Raw genomic sequence first — 22581 nt, 5'->3', positions numbered from 1 at the left:
GCTTTCGGGCTGATCTGAAGGAAGTCAATTTAAAAAATTGATGAGTGTGTTTTTCAATCTTGCTGAAAAACGTAACAGAGAAGGCTAGTATACTCGCACGTATCCCTGCTTCCCTGTGCCAACTGGGTTGGACTCAACAGAATGCTTAAACAAACAGATTCAGGACTGTGGTCTAAAAGAAATCAGAGAGGAAAGTGGAAATGCGAACATCATTACTGAGCTTGTCCAGATGCTGTTTAACAATCTATTCGTTCTCGTTCTAATACTGCTACTTATGGAAAAGTCTGCCCCCCCCCCACGAAAACCCAATATTTAAGGTAAAAATAATAATCAAAAAGTATTTCTTCGCTTAAAAGAGGTTCGTTTGTGTAAACAAATAATTGTCAGCCCACATTTATCCGGGGTCAGTCTCATATTTTGCTTGTGAAAGGAAATGAGCTCTTGTAAGAAAAAGGTAGCTGCAACACTTTTTGAGTGTCCCACAACCGATCAAATCGCAACTATGACAAGAACTGGGGGTTCCAGTGTACGCAACCCTTCTGCGTAAAGTTCACGTTTACACTCTCCTCGCCCAGAAACCCCCCGTTCTGTGTTTTAACGGACTTCACACTCTTATCAGACTCGCCTCCAACGGGCTGTGTGTGTGTCTTTGGCCTGGACTTGGGAGCAGGGGTTGTCTTGGATCTTTTCACTTCTAGCGCCTACCAAAGTGCCTGGAAAATGGTAGGCGCTCAATAAGGGGTACTGAATTGAACCATTAATCAATTTTCATTCATTCATTCATTCATTCATTCATTCATTCATTCATTCATTCATCCATCCATCCATCCATCCATCCATCCATCCATCCATCCATCCATTCATTCATTCAGTACTTAGCGAGTCCCTTACGTGTGCCCAATGCAGTGTGGGCATGTGGGGATGGGCAGAGATTTAATTCAATAATAATAATGTACATATAACAATACAAAAAGGACAGACCTCGGATCTTTTTGGAGAGCAGAGACCTAATGAAAACTCTGCGAGATGACTGGGACATGGGAATTCCCCCCACCTCTCTGATGCCCCCCATCGACAGGCTCGGTTCCGGCTACTTTAGTCTGGGCGGGAGGGCGCGAGCCGGGGCGTTCGGGAGAAGCCTCGCCCCGCGGAGATAGATTAGTCAGGCCTCAGAAAGATGGCGTCCTCGGAGCAGGCAGAGCAACCGAGCCAGGTGAGGGGAGTGGAACTGCCCTGCCCGGGTGGCGGAGACCCCGGCTGGAGGGGGCGCTCGGGTGCGAGTGGAAGTCGGATGGGGACCCTGCGCCTCCGAAACCCGGGCCCGGACCTCTTGCCCCCTCCCGTGCCCCGCCCCTCTCCAGGTCCGCGCCGCCCGGCCCCTCCCCGCTGACCCCTCTTTGACCGCATTCCCAAGCCCGGGCTCGGGGCGCCCGCAGGTCCCACGACCGGTCAGCCGGACCCTGGGCTCTCACTTGAGCTTGGCCGGGTCGGTGGCGGGACCCTTGAGAAGCCCCCAGCCTTGCGCTGCGAGGGCTTCTGCTTGAGGAGAGGAGTGAGAGAGGCTCGGTGCTTCTGGGCTGTCCTTCCGGGGAGGTGCCTGACTCCATCAGGCTTTCCCCCACCCCACCGCCGGCCTCTTTGTCGTTTGTCACCTTCGCGTTTCCTTTGCCAAGTTGGTGGGTCGTCCCCTCTCAGTGCGTTGGTAGGAAGGGGACTCACTGTAAACAACAGATGCCACCAAGCTTTCTGCCGAGGAGCCGTCCTTGCTTCCCAGAGTTGGGCTGTCTCGGCCGAGATCTCCGCTGTAGCTTTTCAGCCACAGGTTCTGCCAAACCTCACCCCGTGAAGGGGACCTTGAGGACCAGTGCTCGCGCCTGTAGGCTGCTGTCGGGGAGCAGTGGATGGGGAGGCCTCTGCGGGGCTGGGTTGGGATGGGGGTAAGCGGCACCTTACATTTACTGAGTATGTGCGTCATGTCGAGGACGAATTACGTTTATTGTCTCGTTTAATGCTCACTAGAAAACCTTTAGGAAGCCCAGGCAATCCTTAAGCACCATTTTGCAGAAGTGGAGCCTAAGGGCCTGCAACCTGCCCTTAATCGTGTGCCCGACTGAGCCTGGATTTAAAGCCAGGTGTGTGCGACTCCACTGGTCAGCCACACGCATCGTTTAAATTTAGTTGGAATCAGAGGAAGGCGAAAATGATTCAGCCTGGACCTCATCACTCATCTTGCTTCCTGCTTGAAACACCTGTGGACTTTTCCGCTGCCTTTGGGCATTTCACTTCCTTCCCAAGCAGAACACCACCACTTAGAGGTTCCCACTGTTTCTCTCTTCGGGATGAGTTTATTGGAGGGTCGGCACTTAAAGAGGATCGCGTGTTTCCCAGACCAGCTTCCGTTAGCAGAGTGGACGATTGGGAAGGATGATGTCTGGGTTGTGAGACATGGGAAGTAATGGGGGCTGGTTCTGGCCGCCTCACTGTCGGGGATTCTGGAGCGTGAGGCGTGTTCTGAGGGAAGAGCCCCTCTTTTCTCACCTTGCCCCCTGCAGCTTGCTGGGATGCCGAGGCTTCTCCGTACTGTTCTGTGTTGGGAGGGCCCACAGGCTGGATTAAAGGTTGCCTTCAGTCCTCGATTCTTCTAGAACATCTCTTTGCCATTGCTGTGAACATTACTATAAACCTTGCCCCTTGGAGCCATTGTAGTGTCCACGAATTTCTTTGGTTCTGGAAATTGCCCTCTTCGTATGTGTGGAAAAGACCCAAGTTCCTTTAAGAAGCTTGGCCAGTACTTATTTGGTTTTCAGCTCTGCTTCTCCTTTGCCCTCCTTTCCAAGCCTGGGAGGGATGGGATTGCATCAGAATACGCCAGCAGCCAGGAGAAAAACTCGAACTCTTCATGCCAAATTCTCTTACTTTCTAACAATGACCAGCAAAAGCACACTTGTTCAGTCCTCACCTGAGGATATGTTTTTACTGATTTTTTAAAGAGAGAGGAAGGGAGATGGGAAGAGAGGGAGAGAAGGAAACATCGGTCGGTGGGTTGCCTCCTGTACACACCCTGACTGACTGGGGCTGGAAGTCGCAACCTAGGTTTGTGCCCTGACCTGGACTCAAACCTGCAACCTTTTGGTGTAGGGACAACTGCTCTAATGTGCCGAGCTGCTGGCCGGGACCAAAAGCCCACTTTTTCAGTGAACCAGCTCCTTTTACCAGTTCCTTGCTGTTTGATATTTAGGTCCTGATCCACCTGGTTCCCCATTTCTCTAGTCAGAGTGGAGTGGAACTGGAAGGACTGTTTGGAGAACCTCCCAAACCTGGTTTGTATGTGAGCAGAGCTGAGTCCCCCTGTGGGGCCGAGCCAGTGTCCTGTCAGAGTTTGTTGGCTGGCCACGTGGCACCGGTACCTCGTTTTGAAAGGTCAAGGGTGAATGGCCAACCCTTTCTCCCTTTAACAGGTGATGCAGAGCGGTGGTTAAGAGTACGGGCTCTGACGTCATCTCCACTGGCTTGGACTCCAGCCCCTCTATTACCAGCGGAGTGATCTAGGGTAACTTACTCAACTCCTCCGGCCTTAGGTCCTCTACCTGTAAAACAGGAATGAAACTAGTGCCTGCCTTATGGGGCTGCCCTTGAGGATGAAATGAGTTATGTTAGAATAGTGCCCGACACAGTGTCTTTTACCTATTATTCCATTCAGTGAACTCTGTGTTTTCATTCACAAGGGATCTCAGCCTTCCCTCTCGAGTCCTATTACAATGTCTTTTGGGGTATGATTTCTCATGTTGTCCACTGAAGTTCTTTTGTTCTAAAGTAATTTCCTTGAAATTTAAAGGAACACCCCAAAGGCTGGTCAGATTTCAGGGCCAGAGCTGCTGTTTTCACAGCGGTAAGTGGTTTCAGTCTGTCTTCAAGGGAGTCTGCTGGCATTGCCCTTGTTGCTTCCTGTCCTTGCTGTCTTTCTCCACATTACTGGCTAATCTTTAATCAGAGTCCCATCCGGGCTATACCTGTTGTGGCCCACGGGAAGAGGAAATGTTAGCCCTGGTTCCATGTTTCCCCACAAGATAGTTTGCCTCCAGTGGAGAGTAGGGGCATAGACCGATCTGATTGTTTGATGCTTGTGGAGTATGGAGTATTATCGCAGGACCTCGATTTCACGTCTGCGGAGGCTTACTGGACATAGTAAATTTCGGATTGAGGAAACTGGAAGCAGAAAAGAGACGTGCCCAGGGACCACGTAGGGAGCAGAATAGCAGGGCCTCGTGCCTGACAGACTTCAGTCTGAACCCCGGCATTCTCTAAACTACTGGGCTTGTCCCTGCAGCTCTTTGAGCACCAGTTTTCTCCTCTATAAAACTGGAGCGATAATTGTTATCCTGGAGGGTAGCTCTGAGGGTCAGCTGAAATCACGGCTGTGAAGAGTGTGTCGTGTAAACTAAGTGCTCAGTAAGAGTTAGTTTTCTTCTCCATGTCTCCCAGTGAAGTTTTGGAAGGCCAAGAACTCTTTTAAAAATTAAAAAAATATATTGATTTTTAGAGAGAGGAAGGGAGAATGAGAAAAAAAGAAAACATTGAGATGTTCACCCATTTTTGCATTCATTGGTTGACTCCTGTAGGTGCCCCGGGGGATTGAACCTGCAACCTTTCCTTATTGGCATGACACTCCAGCCAAGTGAGCTGCCCACCCAGGGCTGGAAAGCTAAGAACTCCTGAATGAGTTCAGGAGTTCAGCGATGCAAATGAGCTTTTCCTCTAAGCTTTTTATTTTGAAAATTGTCCAACTTTTAGAAAAGTTGAAAGAATAATACAGAGAGTTCCTGTAGAACTCCCATAAAAGCTTCACCAAGATACAGTTTGTATTTTGCTGAGTTTCTTTTATCTCAGTCTCCTTATGTCTTTTTTAAAGAATTTGATAGTAAGTTTCAGACGTCTTACTGTTTCATCCTGTAATACTTCACCTTGTTTTTCGTAAGAGTAAGGTTATTCTCTTACATAACCACAATGTCCTCATCACCTAAGAAATTTATTGTTGCTCTGGCCAGTGTGGCTCAGTTGGCTGGGCGTTATTCCACAAAATGAAAGTCATGGGCTCAATCCCTAGTCAGGGCACATCTCAGGTTGTGGATTCAGTTCTGAGTTGGGGTCCATGTGGGAGGCTGGTCAGTGTTTCTCACACTGATGTTTCTCTCCCTCTCGCTCCCTCCCTTCTCTCTTAAAAAAACTAATAAGCATGCCCTGGCTTGTGTGGCTTAGTGGATTGAGTGTTGGCCTGCAAACCAAAGGGTCACTGGTTTGATTTCCAGTCCAGGCACATGCCTGGGTTGTGGGCCAGGTACCCAGTAGGGGGCACCTAGGAGGGGGGCACTAAACCACACATTGATGTTTCCCTCTCTCCCTTCCCCTCTGTCTAAAAAAATTAATAAATAAAATCTTTAAAAAATTGATAAGCATGTCCTCGGGTGAGCATAAATAATAATAGCAGTAATAATAATGAAAAAGTTTAGTTAATTGATAAAATATTAATACAGTCCACATTCAAATTTTCCCAGTTTAAAAAAAAAAAGAAGATCCAGTCAAGAAACAGATTGTATTGATTTATCACTTTAGTCTGCTTTAGTGTAGTAGAATCATTCACTAGACTTTCAAGTTAAAAAGAACTTTTACTGAAGTTTAACACATACCCAGAAAACACATCAGTACCCAGATCGACAGGTCAGACGTTACTGGGAGCCCAGAAGTCGCCCTACCATGCTTCCCATCACTGTCCAATCCCCAGGCTTGCCCCATGTCGACTTAAAATCCATAGATTAGTTTGGCCTGTTTTTGAGCTTTATATAAACAGAATCATAAAATGTTTCTGGCTTCTTTCACTCATCTTTATGTTTATGAGATTGTCTGTGGTGTGAACAGCAGGGGTTCATTATCACTGCTGCCTGTCGTTACACTGTGTGAAGGTAGTTGGCCATTCATTTGTTTGTTAACCATTCCGCCCTAGATGGACGTTTAGCTGTTTCATCTTTTGGGGTTATTACAATCAGCGCTGCTGTGAAAACACTTGCCCTTTTTGTGAACTTAAATACGTGCATTTCTGGTGATCTTGCCTGCCTCTTTTTGTTTTTTATTGGTTGATCGATTTGTTGATTTTTAGAGAGAGAGGAAGAGAGAAGGAAGGAGGGGGAGAGAGAAATGGGGGAAGAGAGAGAGAGAAACATTGATGTGCCGGTCCACTTATTCATGTGTTCATTGGTTGATTCCTGCATGTGCCCTGACCAGGGATCAGACCCGAAACCTCCGCACATCAGGACGACGCTCCGACCAACTGGGCTGCCTGGCCTGGATGCCTTTTTGCTTTTCACGATGTTGACATGTAGGAGCGTCCAGACCACTTGTTCTGCAGCGCCCCACTATTTGGGTTTGTCTGGTGTGCTTACTCTCGTTTAGATCCGGGTTGAACATTCTTTGTGAGAGTATTTATTGTGAAGGGGTCATTGTGTCCTTCTAGGCGAATCACATCAGGGCCTGTGACCCGAGTGTGTCCCGTTATTGAGGATAGTGGGATTGCTTGGAAGGTGGTATCTGTCAGATTTCTCCACTGTGAAGGTCACTTTTTCTAAACTAGTTGCTTGCTTTGCAGCTTTGCAAATATTTGTGATATCTTAGATTTAATATCTTACCGAGGCACAAAGGTTTTGTGGCCATAAGCTTTGCAGTAGGTGGGTTGTGGTCAGTTTAATGGCTGTTGACAACTGTATTGTATGTACCTGTGTAACCGCCACCACAGTTAAATCAGAACAGTTCCAGGATTCCTGAATGCTCCCTCATGCTGCCTCCCAAGAAGTTTCTGGCCTCTGGCCTTGGGAGATCGGCCAAAAAGAAAGGCTGTTGCACTTTCCCTCACTGTGGGTTGTAATGTCTTCCCTAGGACTCCGTGAGAGTGAGTTCGTGATGTATGTGCTCTTTCGTGGCTCACTTTGGTTCCAAGTGACGTTTGTGAAATTTATGTCACTGTGTGCCGGTAATTCATTGCGTCTTATTAGTGAGTTCTATTCCATTGTGCAGATAGATCAACATGTGTTGATTTATTCACCAGTTGGTGGGTATTTGGAGTATATTAATTATCCATTGCCGCATAACAGTGTTAGCACAAACTTAGCAGCCGAAAACAACCTGCCTTTATTGTCTCAGTTCCCGTGGGTCAGGGTCAGGACGCAGGGCGGCTGACTGAGTCTCCCGGCAGCAGCCAGGGTGTCCGCTGGGGCAGTGACCTGAGCCTGGGGGCGGGGGAAGAATCTGCTTCCAGCCCCTGTGCTGTGGGCAGCGTTCAGCTCCGTACGGCCTGCAGACTGCGGGCCTCGGTTTGCTGCCTCGTGGCTCTTAACGTGGCCGCTTGCTGCCTGGCACCCAGCGAGGGAGAGAGTTTCAGCAGATTGGACATCACAGTCTTAGGTGTTGTAACACGCATGTGTAATTAGGTGCATTCTGTCACCTTTGCCAGAAGCAAGTCACCAGTGCCAGCCACACTTAAAGGGACAAAACCAGGGCACGCATACCAGGAGGTGGGGGTCATCAGAGTCACGTGAGACCGTGCCCCACATGGTGTTTCTGGTTTGGGACTACCGCAAATGGTCGTGTATAAGTGTGACGACATAAGTTTTAATGTTTCTTAAAAAATTTTTTTTGAGTGAGGGGAAGGGAGGGAGAAAGTGAGGGAGGGAAACATCTGTTGGTTGCTGCTCACATGCGTCCCCACTGGGACTGAACCTGCAACCCAGGCGTGTGATCTGACTGGGAATTGAACGGTTCGGTTTCGGTTTATGGGATGACACTCAACCAACTGAGCTACCCAGCCAAGGCTTGTTTTCATTTTCGTATTTTTGTTAAAGATTTTATTTATTTATTTTTAGAGAGGGGGGAAGGGAGGGAGAAAAAGGGAGAGAAACATCGATGTCTGAGAGAGACTTCAATCAGTTACCTCTTGCATGCACCCAACCAGGAACCTAGCCCACAGCCCAGGCATGTGCCCTGACCGGGAATCGAACCGGCAACCTTTTGGTCTGCAGGCTGGCACTCAGTCCACTGAGCCACATCAGCCAGGGCTCATTTTTGTCAGTAAATGCCTATGAGTGTAATCGCCGGGTCCTGTAGTTGCATGTCTAGCTTTATAACAAATTGCCTGAGTGCGCAGTTGTGCTAGTTTTCGGCCCCACCTGCAGTGCGTGAGAGTCCCATTGCCCCCTGCTCACAAGGATGCCTGGCGTCGTCTGCCTCCTGGACGGTGCCGTTCTGGGGAGTGTGGACTGGTGTTCTTCTGTGGTTTCAGTTCGTGTTTCCGTGATGACTGCGATGGGAGCATCTTTCCCTGCGTGTCACTGGAAAAGGCTGAGGTCCGTGTTTTCAGCACGTGGATATCAATTCCACCATCGCTTGTGGGACAGATTGCCTTTTCTGCATCGAATTATCTTGCCACCTTTGTCAAGTATCTCAGTGGATTAAATACATAGATCAATATTTGGACTTTATTTTGTTCTGTTTGTCTATACAGGTGTCTGTCCTAATGCAAATTAAATCATCTTGAAATGAGATAAAGTTTTCTTACTATATCCATTTTCCGAATTGTTTTAGCTTCAGTCTATTACAGCTGTATATAAATCTTAGAATCAGTTCATCAATTCCTACAAAATAGCTTTGTGGAATTTTTATTGGGATTCTGTGGAATCTACAGATCAGTTTGTGGGAGAATTGACATCTTGACAATATTGATTGGATTCTAATTCATTGACATGGTAAATTTCTCCCTTTAGGCCTTCTTTCAATTTCCTCCTAGTGTTTTTTAGTTTTAAGTGTGTAGGTCATGTACACATTCTATTATATTTCTGCATAAATATTTCATATTTGTGTAGGTTATTGTATTTATGGATTTTACTTCTTAAATCTCTTTGTTTTTTTTTAAATTTCTTCAAAGAATGACTGCTATGGGAAATACTAGTGATTAAAGACTGTAATTATTGCTTCTCTTTTTTAAAAAAGGTTTTATTTATTCATCTTTAGAGGGGAAGGGAAGGAGAGAGGGAGAGAAATATCCATGTGTGGTTGCCTCTCGTGCGTCCCCTGCTGGGAACTGGCCTGCAACCCAGGCATGATCCCTGGTTGGGAATCAAACCGAGATCCTTTGGTTCACAGGCCCGCGCTCAATCCACTGAGCCACACCAGCCAGGTCTTAAATCTCATTTTTCATTGTTCAGTACTAGTATATAAAAATAAAATTGAATTTTATATGTTGGTTTTATTTCTGCAGTCTTGTTGAACCCATCATTCTAATAGCTTTTTTTGTAGATTGCTTATGATTTCTCTGTAGATAATAAATAGTGTTATCTGCAGATGAAGACAGCTTTACTTCTTGCTTTCCGATTTATATGTCCTTTATTTTTCGTGCAGTATCGTGTAGTCCAGGATGTCTAGTACAATGTTAAAAGGAGTAACGAGAGTAGACAGTCCTGCCTTGTTGCTCATCTTGGGGGAAATTCATACTCTTTCACATTTAAATATGCCGTTAGCTTACAGCCTTTTTGTAGGTGCCCTCTGTCAAGTGGAGGAAATTCAACTTTTATTCATTTATTTCTATAAATTTCTCTTTATTTTTTTATCCTTACCTGAGGGCATGAGAACTGTTTCTGCAGAGAGGGGAAGAGAGGGAGAAACACTGATGGTTGAACCCCGAGGCCATGTATGTGCCCTGACTGAGAATCGAACTTGTGATCTCTTGGTCTGTGGGACTACGCTACAAACAACTGAGCCACACCGCCAGGGCTCAACTTCTATTTGTAATTGGCTGAGTGTCGTCAGGTTTTCTTTGTGCTTTCTGTTGCGTTGATCTTACTGTTTCCTCTGCTATTCTGTTAATCTGGGTGATTTATGTTGATTGATTTGTCAAATGTTAAACCAATCTTGTATTTATTGGGAAAGTTCCACTTGGTCATAATGTATTATCCTTTTTATATATTGCTGGATTTGGTTTGTCGATATTTTGTTAAGGATTTTTATATTTATGTTTACGTTTATGAGGGATATTGATTTATAGTCTTTTTATTTTAAGTTACTTAATTATGTATTTTCTTTTTTTAAAAAAGACTTTATTTATTTACTTTTACAGAGAGGGGAAAGGAGGGAGAAAGAGAGGGGGAGAAACATTGATGTGTGGTTGCCTCTCATGTGTCTCCTACTGGGGACCTGGTCTGCAACCCAGGTTTGTGCCTTGACTGGGAATCGATCCTTTGGTTTGTAGGCTGGTGCTCAATTCACTGAACCACACCAGTCAGGGCTAATTTATATTTTAAAGTAGATATAAGGGTATTAAATTTCTGTTTTCTAATATTGGTTTGGTATGTTGTGTCTCACAGAATTTGTTCATATTATTTTAGTTGTCAAGTTTGTTTTAAAGGTTCAGTAATTAGTCATTTACTAATCTTTTAAATCTGTAGAAATACAGTGATTTCCCCTTTTTCATTTCTAATGTTGGAAATTAGTGTCTTTGAAAAACCAGCTCTTATTTGATTTTTCTCTATTTGTAATTTTTATATTATTTCTTTCTTTCCTTCTATTTACTTTGGGTTTCTTTTGCCCTTATTTTTCTATCCTGGTCTCTAAAGTTAGTACTGAGCCCTGGCTGGTGTGGCTCACTGGATTGAGTGCCGGCCTGAGAACCAAAGGGTCACTGGTTCGATTCCCAGTCAGTGCACATGCCTGGGTTGCAGGCCCGGTCCCTCATCTCTGTTACATGGATGCTTATCTCCTGCTCTTTCTCCCTCCTTTCCCCTCTCTAATTGTAAATACGTAAAATCTTTAAAAATAAACAAATTTGAAAAAAATTAAGGTTAGTACTGAAAACAGTAAAGTTTCCTCTAAGTACTGCTTTAGTTGCAATCCGCAATTTAGATACAGTTTTCATTTTCATGTAGTTCAGAATATTTTCTCAGTTCCCCAGTATTTTCTTCTTTGGCCCATAACTTATTCAGAAGTCTGTTGTTTAATTACCAAATATTTGGGAGTTTTCCAGGTTTTTTTGTGTTACTGATTTCTAGTTTAATTCCGTTGTGGTCAGAGGTCATACTCTGACTTTTTCACATCTTTCCCTTTTGAAATTTGTTTTGTGGTCTGTCTCGGTGAGTTTTCCTTACGAACTCGAACATGAAGTATATTTATTCTGCTGTTGTCGGAGCGCTCTGGAAACGTCAGGCTATGTTGGGAGATGGTGTTATCTAACCCTTCCGGACACTTACTGACTTTCTGACTAAGGAGAGAGGATATCATCAATGTCTCCAGCTGTAACTGTGGATTTGTCTAAACTCCCTGTATTTTGAAACTCTGTTATCGTGTGCATACTTACAAGGATTGTTCTGTCTTCCCGATCGACTCCCTTGTTTTTGAAATGTCCTTGTTTAGCACTGGCACTGACTGTGACTTTGAAGTAGTCTGAGGTTCATGCTGCCACTCCCGCTTTCTTACGATTCGTGTCTGCGATTCGTGTCTGCGTGGGACGACATTTCTTGAGCTTTGGCTTTTCACCTGTGTGTCTTTTTCTTTAAAGTGGGTTTTTCCCAGACAGCATGCAGCTAGGTCTTGCTCCCCCCTCCCCCATCCAATCCGATCATCTCTGCCTTCTAATTAGAGTGTTTCATTTATGGATGGATTTAAGCCCGCCATCTTGCAGTTTTTTTTTTTTTAAGATTCTATTTATTTATTTATCTTTAGAGGGGAAGGGAAGGAGAGAGGGAGAGAAATAATCAATGTGTGGTTGCCTCTTGTGGGTCCCCCACTGGGAACTGGCCTGCAACCCAGGTGCAGGCATGTGCCCTGACTGGGAATCGAACCACGGTTGTTTGGTTCACAGGCCTGCGCTCTATCCACTGAGCTACCAGCCAGGGCATCTGGCAGTTTTTTAAATTTGATTTTTGTTCCCTATTTTTGTCTTTTGGATAGAATGTTTTTAGGATTTTATTTGATCTCTACTGTTGGTTTAGCTGTACCTCTACTTTTTTGGTTGTTTTTTTGTTTATTAGTGATAGTAATTGCTCTACGGTTTATAACATGTTACTTTGAGTTACCACAGACTACTTTCAAATGACCCTCTGCCAATAACGTGTAAGAACCTGATAATAGTATTGCTTCTAGCCCCCCTCCCCCCACCACATTATTAGCACTACTGATTTTACTTCCACATACGTCATAAACCTTGTAAAGTTATCTTTGTACATTGTAAAGTTATCTTTTTAAGATAGAAATATATATCTAAAGTATCTTTATATTTACCAGCACGTTTACAATCTGTGACATTATTCTTTTGTGTAGACCAGTTTTCCATCTGGTATTTTCCTTTCTCCTTCTGCTTTAAGAATTTCTTTTCACATTTTTTTTTGTGGTATAAGCGTACCGTTGACAAATTCTTCCAGCTTTTTTTTCCTTTCTTTTAGAAGAATTATTTATTGTAGAGAGGGCAAGAGAGGGAGAGAGGGAGAGAAACATCAATGTACATGAGAGACATGGATTAGTTGCTTCTCGCACACCCCGTACTGGGGACCCGGCCCACAACTCACACATGTGCCCTGATAGGGAATCGAACTGGTGACCTTTTGTTTCACAGGCTGGTGCCCAACTCACTGAGCCACGCCAGTCAGACCTTTTTTTTCCTTTCTGAAAACATATTAATTTTGTATTTATTTTTGAAAGACATTGTCACTGGATATAGAATTCTAAGTTGACATTTTTTTCTTCTGGCATTTTAATGATACTATTCCATTTTATTTTTTGGCTTGCATAGTTTGCGATCAGAAGTGTGAAGTAACTTTTAATCTTGATATCTGTAGGTAATGTTTTTCTTTGTTTCCTGGCTGTCAATATTTTTTTCCTCTTTTTCATGGGTTTTTAGCTATTTGATTATGATGTGCTTTAGCATGCTTTTGTTTGCCCTGCTGGGAGTTTGTTGAACTTCTTGGATCTGTGAGTTTGTAATTTTCATCAAACTTGGACATTTTTCAGTTATTATTTCTTCCAAAAAAAGTCCTTTTAGCCTCTTTTTCCTCCACTGGTCTCCACGTCGGTCTGTTGTTGCGGCCACGTCTTCAGATGCACTTAACGTTTTCTTGTGAGGTATCTAGTCTGTTGCCCTTCATCAGTGAAATTTTTATTTCAGATATTATGTTTTTCATCACTGGAAGTTCCAATTTTTTTTGGTTTGAAAACTTTTTATTTACCTACTAAAAATCAAACATTCCAATTCATTAAAATAACATGAACAAAAAAGAAATGGCACGCTGGTTAAACCACGCAGGTTAAAGCCCGCAGGCCCCCGTGGACCAGCCTGGTTTCTACTCCAGGGTTCGGTGCCGGCCCACCCAGCTTCTTCCTTCACCAGCAGGCGCGTTCTCTTCCCTCCCTGCCAGCCGGGCCGGACCGGCAGATGGGAGAGGCGGGGGCGGCCTCCGCCGTCGGCCCTCCGATGTGAGAAGGGGCAGCACAGTCGTTCAAACTCCTCCGGCCTCTCTGCGTCTTCCAAAGTTGAACAGCCAAATGGAGTAAAGCGCGCAGGCGAGGCTCACGGCAGGTGCAGCACGCGTTGGAGCACGCCTGCCCGCTTCTCCAGGACGGGCATTGCTTTGGAAGGCAGTGGAATTTTCTCTGCGTTTCTGTCTTCCGGCCGAGTCACTGAATTTCTGAGGCCCGCCGAGGCAGGTTTGTCGGATGCGGGTGCGCGTGCAGAGGAAGCGGGCGCTGGGCGCCTTGGCGAGGAGTCGCTCAGCTCCGGGGCTGCTGCCGAGTGTGTTCTTTCTTTCTGTACCGTACGTGTTTTTCCTTACTGTGATCATGTTTTCTTCTAAATTCTTTTTTGTTTTAAACAGTGTTTATTTTATTTTATTTTTATCTTCACCCAAGCGTATGTTTATTGCTTTTTAGAGGGGAAGGGGTTAGGGGGGCAGAGGAGAGACAGACAGACAGATGTCCACCGGTTGTCTCCCCCACACGCCCCAACCGGGGATCCAGCCACAGCCCAGGCCGGTGCCCTGATGGGGGGTCACACCCACAACCGTCTGATGCACGGCCCGTGGCTCTAACCCCCACTGAGCCACCTGGCCGGGGCTAAAATATTTTTTTAAAAATTGAGCTATAATTGACATCCAACATTATATTAGTTTCAGGTATACAATATAATGATTTGATATTTGTTTCTGAGGTAAATTCTTGAATAGTTATAACACCCGTCTTAATGTTTTTGTCTGCTAATTATTTTTTCTGATTTTTCTCATTATTATTATGGGTCACACCTTCCCGATTCTTGACCTACGTTGAGATTTTTGGCTGGAGGCTATGAATTCTGCGTGTGGTTGAGCATCTGGGTTTTGCAGTCCGTGCAGAGTGTTGAGCTGTGCTTTGGTGGGTGTTCACTTCTCGTCATTTCCATTCTTTCATGTCCTGTTCGAGCTCCAGCCTGTTTCCTCGGCCCAGCGAGACTGCTGTGCTGATGGGACAACCCTCTGCCCCCACCTGAAATGTGCCTCCTGGCAGACGCCAGTGACCTTGGGGCTCCAGTTATTTGTTTACGTCCTACCAGGAATCACAGCCCTGTGCTGCCCGCTGCCCGGGGTCTGCAGAGAGTGGTGCCATTCACTTTATTGGGTCCTCTAGTTGTCTGCAGCGGGACGGGGGGGTCTGGTCCCTTTTACTCCACCACAGAGCAGCAGTCTGTCGGTGGCTTTGGAGCAGAGCAGTGACACTGTGAATTCTCTCACCGCATCTCATCCTGAATGGCAGGGGCTGGCGTTATTCCCATTTTGCCCGTGGATGAGAAGCTGAGGCTCAGAGGGGTGGGACAGCGTAGCCACAGCCACTCGGTGGTTAATGCCGGAGTCCACACACTTGCTGCTCTGAAAAAGTGCTTCTCAAAAAAGTACTTGCTGAATCGAATCATATTCTTCCTCGAAAAGGACATAGGCCAGTCCGGCTTAGGACATTCCTGCAGTTACGCGGTCACTTGGCAGCTGCTGTGTGAGTACACCTAGACCTTGGACCTGGATGGACTGCTGGTTGCTCCAACCCGAGCTGTGTGGACCTGGGGGAGCTGGGGGCAGGGGTCCTCGCTGTGCAGCAGGGTCAGCACATGGGCACACCTGGCTGGAGACGGAGAGCATTTTTGTTTCTCAAACTGAAAGCATTTCTCTCTCTGCCACTGTCTTGTTGTCTGTCCATCTGTTTTTTAAAGCAAGCTCTTTCTTTTGCCCTTTTCCCCTTCCTGCTCTCTGCAGTCTGGCCCCCAAGGACCCTGACTACAGTTCCCTAGAGCCTGCTTCTTACGCCTGCCCAGTAGACCTCAGCTGGGGTTCTTAAGCCTTAGTATTGTTATTGCTGTCTTTAAAATCATGGACCACTCTGTCAAGATTTCCAGGGCCAGGCTGGAATTTCATTTGCAGGGCTTTGTCTCAAGCCAGAAAATAGACGACCACTCAGAGGGGGTCGATGTGGGGGCAGCTGTGAGAGAAGTGCCTGGCTTCATGAAAGCCGGGCTGGTGAGACCGATGGGCCTGCGTGAGTTGGGGACTCAGCGCTGACAAGCAGCTGGCTGCCCAGACCTCGGCCTCCTTTGCAGCGGCACACAGAGGAACTGCGTGGGAAAGGTGGGGTCTGCCCTCCTCGACAGTGTCAGGAGGCAGGAGGGGCAGGGCACCCGATGTGGCCTGTGGGTGGTCTGGGTGGGCAGTGCTTCCTTGCTTTGCTGGATATTTAGCCTCCCAGGCCCCTACCCTCTAAATGGGGACTCCTTGGTCATTGTGACAACCAGAAACACCGCCATGCATTTTCAAATGCCCCTCGGGGGTGATTCCGCCTGGGGCTGAGCACCATCGGGCCACAGCATTTCGGGGAGAGGAGGCCGGGTCTGTTAGGCTGGAAATGCCCCAGGGACAGACAAGACAGTTGTCGTCCTCTGCTTGCTTCCTTTGGGATTACAAGTGCAGAGTGGTTTCTTTGTGTTTTTAAGACTTTATTTATTTTTAGAGAAGAGAAAGGGGAAAAGAGGGTGAAAGAGGGAGAGAAACATCCATATGTGAGAGAAACTTTAGTTGGTTGCCTCTCACACGCCCCCAACCAGGCACCTGGCCCACAACCCAGGCATGTGCCCTGACCGGGAATCAAATTGGCGACCTTTCAGTTTGCAGGCCAGCGCTCAATCCACTGAGCCACACCGGTCAGGGCTCCTTTGTTTTTTTTTTTTTAAGATTAAAAAAAATTAGGCACATGTTTATTAAGCACCAGCGATACCGGACGTGCTGAAGATCAGCCTTCAGTGAAGTGAAGCGCCTGCCTTCAAGGAGCTTAAAATCCGTGGGGAGGGAGAGCTAACAAGCTAGTTACCCGGTGAAGCATTTCAGGTGGTATTACCAGGGAAATCAGTATGTTGGGTAGTGAGGATGAAGGTCATTTTGGTCATCAAGAAAAATTCCTACAGGACAATGAGTCAGGAAATGGGTGATGGGCCATTTTAGATTGCAGATACGTCAACACATGGGAGAGAATGATGTAGAATATAATCAGTATTGGGCAGTCCCTGGCGAGAAGCCCTCTGTGTGTTCACTGAGCAGGGCTGACTGGCCTCAGGCAGCGGTGAGTCGCTCCTCCCTTAGTGACCTTGAGATGGGGCTCGGAGATCTGGCCTTTGTGTGCTGGTCCCCCGAAGACTCTGACTATCCTTGGAAGAATATATAAGGAGCTAGCACTGCTGGGGGGGATTGCCGGAGGATGCGCTGATTGATTTTAAAGAGAGGTCAAGGGGGTGAGAGGGAGGGAAACATCGATCGGTGCCTCTTGTGTGTGCCCTGACCGGGACGGAACCCACTACCTTTCGGTTTATGGGATGACATTCCAACCAACTGAGCCACACCAGCCAGGGCTGAAGAAATTGTAATATTCAAATTTATTTTATTTTGTTTTTTTTAATGACTTTTAAAATTATTTTTATTTTCTTAAGATTTGATTTATTTATCTTTAGAGGGGAAGGGAAGGAGAGAGGGAGAGAAACATCAATGTATGGTTGCCTTTGTGCGTCCCCTGCTGGGAACTGGCCTGTAGGGAACCGGCTTGCAACCCAGGCATGTGCCCTGACTGGGAATCAAACCGCGGTTGTCTGGTTCGCAGGCCGGTGCTCAATCCACTGAGCTACACCAGCCAGGGCTCTATTTTATATTGTTTTTAATATTTAAATTAAAGAAATAAGCAGAATACACCTACATGGCTCACAGTTTAGAAGGTGCAAAAATGTATATGATGGTACTGCAGACTATTTAAAGTTTTTCTTCTGGAAAATATTAGCAATTCAAGGGATAAATTAATTTCAGGTAAGTTCCTTGGTGGTCTCTCAGAAAGGAAGTTTTGGGTTAAGTCAGAATGAGGCCTCCTGAATATTAAAGCCATTTGCATTAGATTGTTTCATGTAGTCAAAAACGTACATTATTATTTGTGGGACAGTATTAAGGTTGTTGCTTAATGAAATGTGGTCTAAACAAAACTTGATTATTTTGATTAATTAGACAGGTTCAGATCTTGCCTTGATTTCCTCATTAGCAACCATTTCATGAATCTGTTACAAGAATTAAGTGAAGGTGGACTTCCGCCAAGATGGAGGCATAGGTGGATATGCCTTGCCTTCTCACACAACCAAGTTTAGAGACAACTAAATATTAGCAACAGAAAACACAGCCAGAACACGGAAAATTGAACTTTTCGGAAGTCCGTTAACAAATTCTTCAGCCTGACCGGTAAGGGGCGAAACCAGCGGCTGGTGGAGCAGGGTTGCACAGGAAAACTGGGTCAGACGGACTCAGGCGCTTGGGACTCAGGCGCGCGGAACCCAGGCGCAGGGTTGGACCTAGTGAGCGACTGAGCGAGTGACCAGGCGAGCGACCTCGGGGGAGACAGTGGGGGAGCAGTGCTGCGTGTTGACTGTGGTCGCGCATTTGTGTGTGGGTGGACAGGCAAGGGAGTGGGTGGTTGTACCGGGTCTGGCGGGTCCCCGTGGCGAGCGGCAGTGGAGGGTGCCACCATTTCCCTGCTCTGACCCCACCTCCACATATAGCGTCATAACCCAGCGACTCTGAGTGGCCCGGCCCAGGTGAACCACGTAAGGCGCTGATCCTCACCCAGCTGTGAGAAACAGCAGAGGGGGTCGCCATTTCCCCGCTCTGACCACGCCCCCACATACAGTGTCACAACCCAGCGACCTGGGAGTCCAAGGCGCTGCTTCTCACACTTAAAGGGCGTGAACAGACCAAAAATGTCGCAAGAAGATCTCAAAGCCCCAGAACCTATAGATCTAAGCGATGAAGAAATAGCAAAACTCTCAGACGCACAGTTTAAAACACTGGTCATCAGGATCCTCACAGAACTGGTTGATTATGTACAAATTAGACAAACATATGAAGGCGAAACTAATTGAAATGAATGGAATTGCACAGGACACCAATAGCAATGAAAAGGAAACTGGGACTCAAATCAATAGAGTGGACCAGAAGAAAGGAAATAATGGCCAAACAGAAAAGAGTCAAGAAGCAAGAATTCAAAGAAATGAGGAGAGTCTTAGGAACCTCCAGGACATCTTTAAACGCTCCAACATCCGAATTATAGGGGTACCAGAAAGGGGAAAGGCACAGCCACCAGTGGAAAACTTATATGAACAAATAATAAAGGAGAATTTCCCCAATCTGGCAAAGGAAATAGACTTCCAGGAAATCCAGGAAGCTCAGAGAGTCCCAAAGAAGTTGGACCCAAGAAGGAACACACCAAGGCACATCATAATTACATTAGCCAAAATTAAAGTGAAGGAGAGAATCCTAGAAGCAGCAAGAGCTAAGGGGACAGTCACCTACAAAGGAGTCCCCATCAGACTGTCAGCGGATTTCTCAAAAGAGACCTTACAGGCAAGAAGGGGCTGGAAAGAGGTATTCCAAGTCATGAAATCTAAAGACCTACAACCAAGATTGCTCTATCCAGCAAAACTTTCATTTAGAATGGAAGGACAGATAAGGTGCTTCTCAGATAAGATCAAATTCAAGGGAGTTCATCATCACCAAGCCCTTATTATATGAAATGTTAAAGGGACTTATCTAAGAAAAAGAAGTTAAAGAAACATGAACAGTGAAAGGACAACAAACTCACAGTTATTAACAACCACACCTAAAACGAAAGCAAACTAAAAGGACAGCTAGATCAGGAGTGGAAACATAGAAATGAAGATCTCAAGGAGGGTTAGCAACAGGGGAGTGGGAGGAGGAGAAAGGGGGAGAAGGTACAGAAAATAAGTAGCATAGACAGTAGATAGAAAATAGAAGGGGGGGGGGCAAGAATAGCATGGGAAATATAGAATCTAAAGGACTTGAGACACTTGGTCATAAACTAAAGGGGGGGTAATGGTGGGGATGGGGGGTAGGGTGGAGGGGAATGAAAGGGGGAATAGAACAACTGTAACAGCATAATCAATAAAATTAAAAAATCATTAAAAAAAAGAATTAAGTGAAGGAAGAGCTGAGTAAATGTTAGCACTTAGTATTTACCATTTGGAGTGAAGGAAGCCTCAGAAGGATGGTCAGCTTTAGTGTGTAGTCCCTTCCGTTGAGCTGGGACCGTTGCTGTCCTCTTCACCGCCCCTCGTTCCTTCCCCAGGTGTCCCTGGAAGACCTCGTGTGGGCCTGCAGCCATCCTTGCCCGTGGGTACAGTGAAGAGCAAGCACTGTTCTCAAGTTTATAGTCTAGTGAGGGCCATGGCAGCGCCCTGATCCCCCCTGTGAAACTGCAGTTTTCAGGAGAGGGAGAGGTCTAGGCTGTCTGGACGGTAGGGTGCCTGTCATGGAGGAAGTGACTGAGTTGGGATCTGAAGGACGAGTTAGATTGTCAGAGGGAAAGGAAGGAACAGCATGTGCAAAGGGCCAGTTGACAGAGGAGGCCAAGGCCAGCGTGTCTGCTGTGGGCAGAGCTGGCGAGTGTGGCCCCACGCGGGGCTGCGGTGTTGTCAGAGCAGGTGCAGGGCCGTGCAGGCCTGGTCCAGGAGTTTTTCTGTGAGAGAGTCGTTCATTTGAAATGGTAGTCCGTCTGCGGTGCGGGGAAATGAGCCGGGAGAGAGCCGGCCTGGGCGTGGGCGAACGGAGGAGGAAGCTACTGCAGAGTGGCCCGGGCAGGAGATTTGGAAGCGTGGACCGTGCTGCTGGCACTGGCTGTGGAGAGAAGTGGGTGGGCTGATTGAGTGGGTATTTAGGAGGGAACGCTGGCGGGCCTTGATAGTGTGTCAGCTCTGGCGAGGGAGGCAGAAGGAACCGTCAGGCATGGCCTGTGGGTTCTCGTTTGAATATTTCAGTGGGAAGTGGTCCTGTTCCCTCAGCGGGAGAGGATTGTGAATCTCCTGTGGACTGAAGTCCGAGAGGGGCAGGCAGGTGGCTGGGTATGGGACTCAGGGGAGTCTGGGCTGGAGATCTGGATGCAGGGAGCTTATGGGGGCCCACGTCCGGGGAAGGAGGGAAGGCACGCACACGTTCCCCGAGACTTGCCGGTGAGTTCCATGCCGGCCGTCTTGTTCCATGCCGGCCGTCTTGTTCCAGGACAGGAAGGGGCTCTTGAGACAAGACTGTGGATGAGGAGATAGAGTCCGTATTCTGGAAAAGCCCTTGCCACTGTGCTGTGTGCCAGCTGTGTGGTGACAGTTGGGCATAAGGAAACCTTGGGGACTCTCTGTGTTCTGGACTCTTTCCTTCCCTGCCTCCTGTTCGGTTTCCTAGGAGGCCTGGCCATCTGAACTGGCTGGAAGGAGTGTGGAGGAGGGACTGGCTCCTGAGGCCCACACGTGAGCTGCACTTGTCTGGATATTATCTGTAGATAATTGGAAATTGGCTTGAACATCAGTAACAGTAAACCAGACATAACTCTCTCAAACTGCTTGTCTTATCCTTTTGGAGATTTGTAAATTTCCTCCACGCCTTTCTGTCGCTGTCTGTCTTTGTCCGTCTCTCCCTCTCTCTTAATTTTGGGAAGAGCAGCCAGGGCTTGAAGGCAGATGTGGGGGTGAGGGAGGGATCAGAGGAGAAGGAAGCAGACCAGGTTAGACCCGGGTGAGGCTCCCAGTGTGGCCTGCCTGCCGATGGGTCTGTTTATCTGTCTGCCTATCACTAGCTTGTTTTTCAAAAAAGGATTTAAGCTGGGCTTTCTTTTCCCTGCGGGTCAGTGTCCCCAGGGACCAGTGTAGGAGCCAGGGTAGATGGTTCTTGCTTCCAGGCTGCAGGTAGTTCGTTGCCTGGAGAAAATCCTGAGTGTGAGCAAGTGGGGCCCTCTCGTGGCTGGATCTGGTTCTCCGCTTTAGCTCGGCTTTTTCTGGGCAACACCTGGGAGGTGGCAAAAAGGAGGTTTTGCTCTTGCTTCAAGCCTTTCCTCTGGATGTTGCTATTTCCATGGATTTTGTGACGGCCCTCAGCCCCTGCTTGCTGCTCAGCGGCTGGTCTTGGGCGCTGCGAATCCCAGCCTTCCTGAGGGGCTGACAGTGGATTGAACCCAGGCGTCTCTTCATGTTCGCCCGCAGCTTTAGACTCTCCGGGCTTCTTACAGGTAGCCCCCCCAGCACACTCTGCAGTGAGGAAAAACGGCGAGAAACATGAAAACGAGCTTCGTGTGTGTTGCTCGAGAGTAGGATGTCTTCAGGTGTTGATGTCCATCGGGTGGCACTGTGATCTTATTTTTGTTTCTGTTTTTCTTTGCAGCCCAGCTCTCCTCCGGGAAGTGAGAATGCGATGCCCCGAGAGCCACTGGTAAGCACCTAGGTTACACGTGGATCACTTTCTGGTTCAAAGGCAGTGTAAGTTCCAGGACACCCACAGTTTTACATCAGTCACGTCCCTTTAAAAGGAGGGGTTGTGTGGGGGCTGCCCACAGCAGTGACCTCTGCCTTCCAACTCTCTGGCCTTAAGGACCAGAGTGGACCAGTGAGGTCTCTTCGGGAAAGCCCGGCTCTCCCGGAACTGAAGGCCCCACTGCAGGTGGTGATGCACCACCTGGTTTATTGTTTATTGATCAGTGAGGTGCCCGAAACCTTCGGGGGCTGAGTTGGGGTGAGGTTGCTCGGTCTCACCAAGTTGCTGCTCGGTGGTCTGGAATGGCCGTCCTCCTCCCCAAAGGGTGAGAGCCCCTCAGGTGGCCTTTGAGGGACAGGTCAGGGAGGGAGCCCTGTTTCGCCTGGTCAGTGGTTTGGTTTGTGATGGTCGTTTCCCAACAGTACCCGCTACACTGTTGGTGGGGAGAGGCCTGCTGAGTGCTGAGGGTAATTTTGTTGACCAAGTGCTCTTGCTCTGGGGGTCTGAGCCAGGGGGCCTGCCTGCCTGCCTGCCTGTCCCATTTTTATCCTATTTTGCATTTCTGGGCCTGTCATCAGGCCTGTTCTCCGGGGAGAGGGCCCTGTTCTGTACAGACCAGACACGTTTTATGGAGGAGGCAGCTTTAGGTTTCAGAGATTTTTCTCTCCTTGAATATTGACAGCAAGCTCAGGGACGTGCTGCCGAGCTCTTG

At 47.3% G+C, this 22581-nt stretch overlaps 1 protein-coding gene across 3 annotated transcripts in view; it reads left to right on the top strand.

Moving 5' to 3' along the window:
- Positions 1 to 1169: 1169 nt before the first annotated feature.
- PEX14 (peroxisomal biogenesis factor 14) overlaps positions 1170 to 22581 on the top strand; it is a 130415-nt gene continuing 109003 nt past the window's right edge. The window contains exons 1-2 of one of the 3 annotated variants that reach the window (XM_053660242.1): positions 1170 to 1213; positions 21780 to 21827. In XM_053660242.1, coding sequence (XP_053516217.1) covers positions 1178 to 1213; positions 21780 to 21827 — 84 coding nt within the window. In that variant the 5' untranslated portion in view covers positions 1170 to 1177. Of the gene's footprint in view, positions 1214 to 1915; positions 1938 to 14726; positions 15040 to 21779; positions 21828 to 22581 lie in introns of those variants that run through there. The other 2 variants (XM_053660243.1, XM_053660244.1) reach the window with 2 other exon arrangements.

This window comes from Artibeus jamaicensis, unplaced genomic scaffold (assembly GCF_021234435.1).
Source record: "Artibeus jamaicensis isolate MK-2021 breed Jamaican fruit bat unplaced genomic scaffold, CSHL_Jam_final scaffold_847, whole genome shotgun sequence".
NCBI lineage: Eukaryota > Metazoa > Chordata > Mammalia > Chiroptera > Phyllostomidae > Artibeus > Artibeus jamaicensis.
The sequence above is the reverse complement of the archived record's forward strand: the minus strand, read 5'-3'. Positions and strand labels throughout refer to the sequence as shown.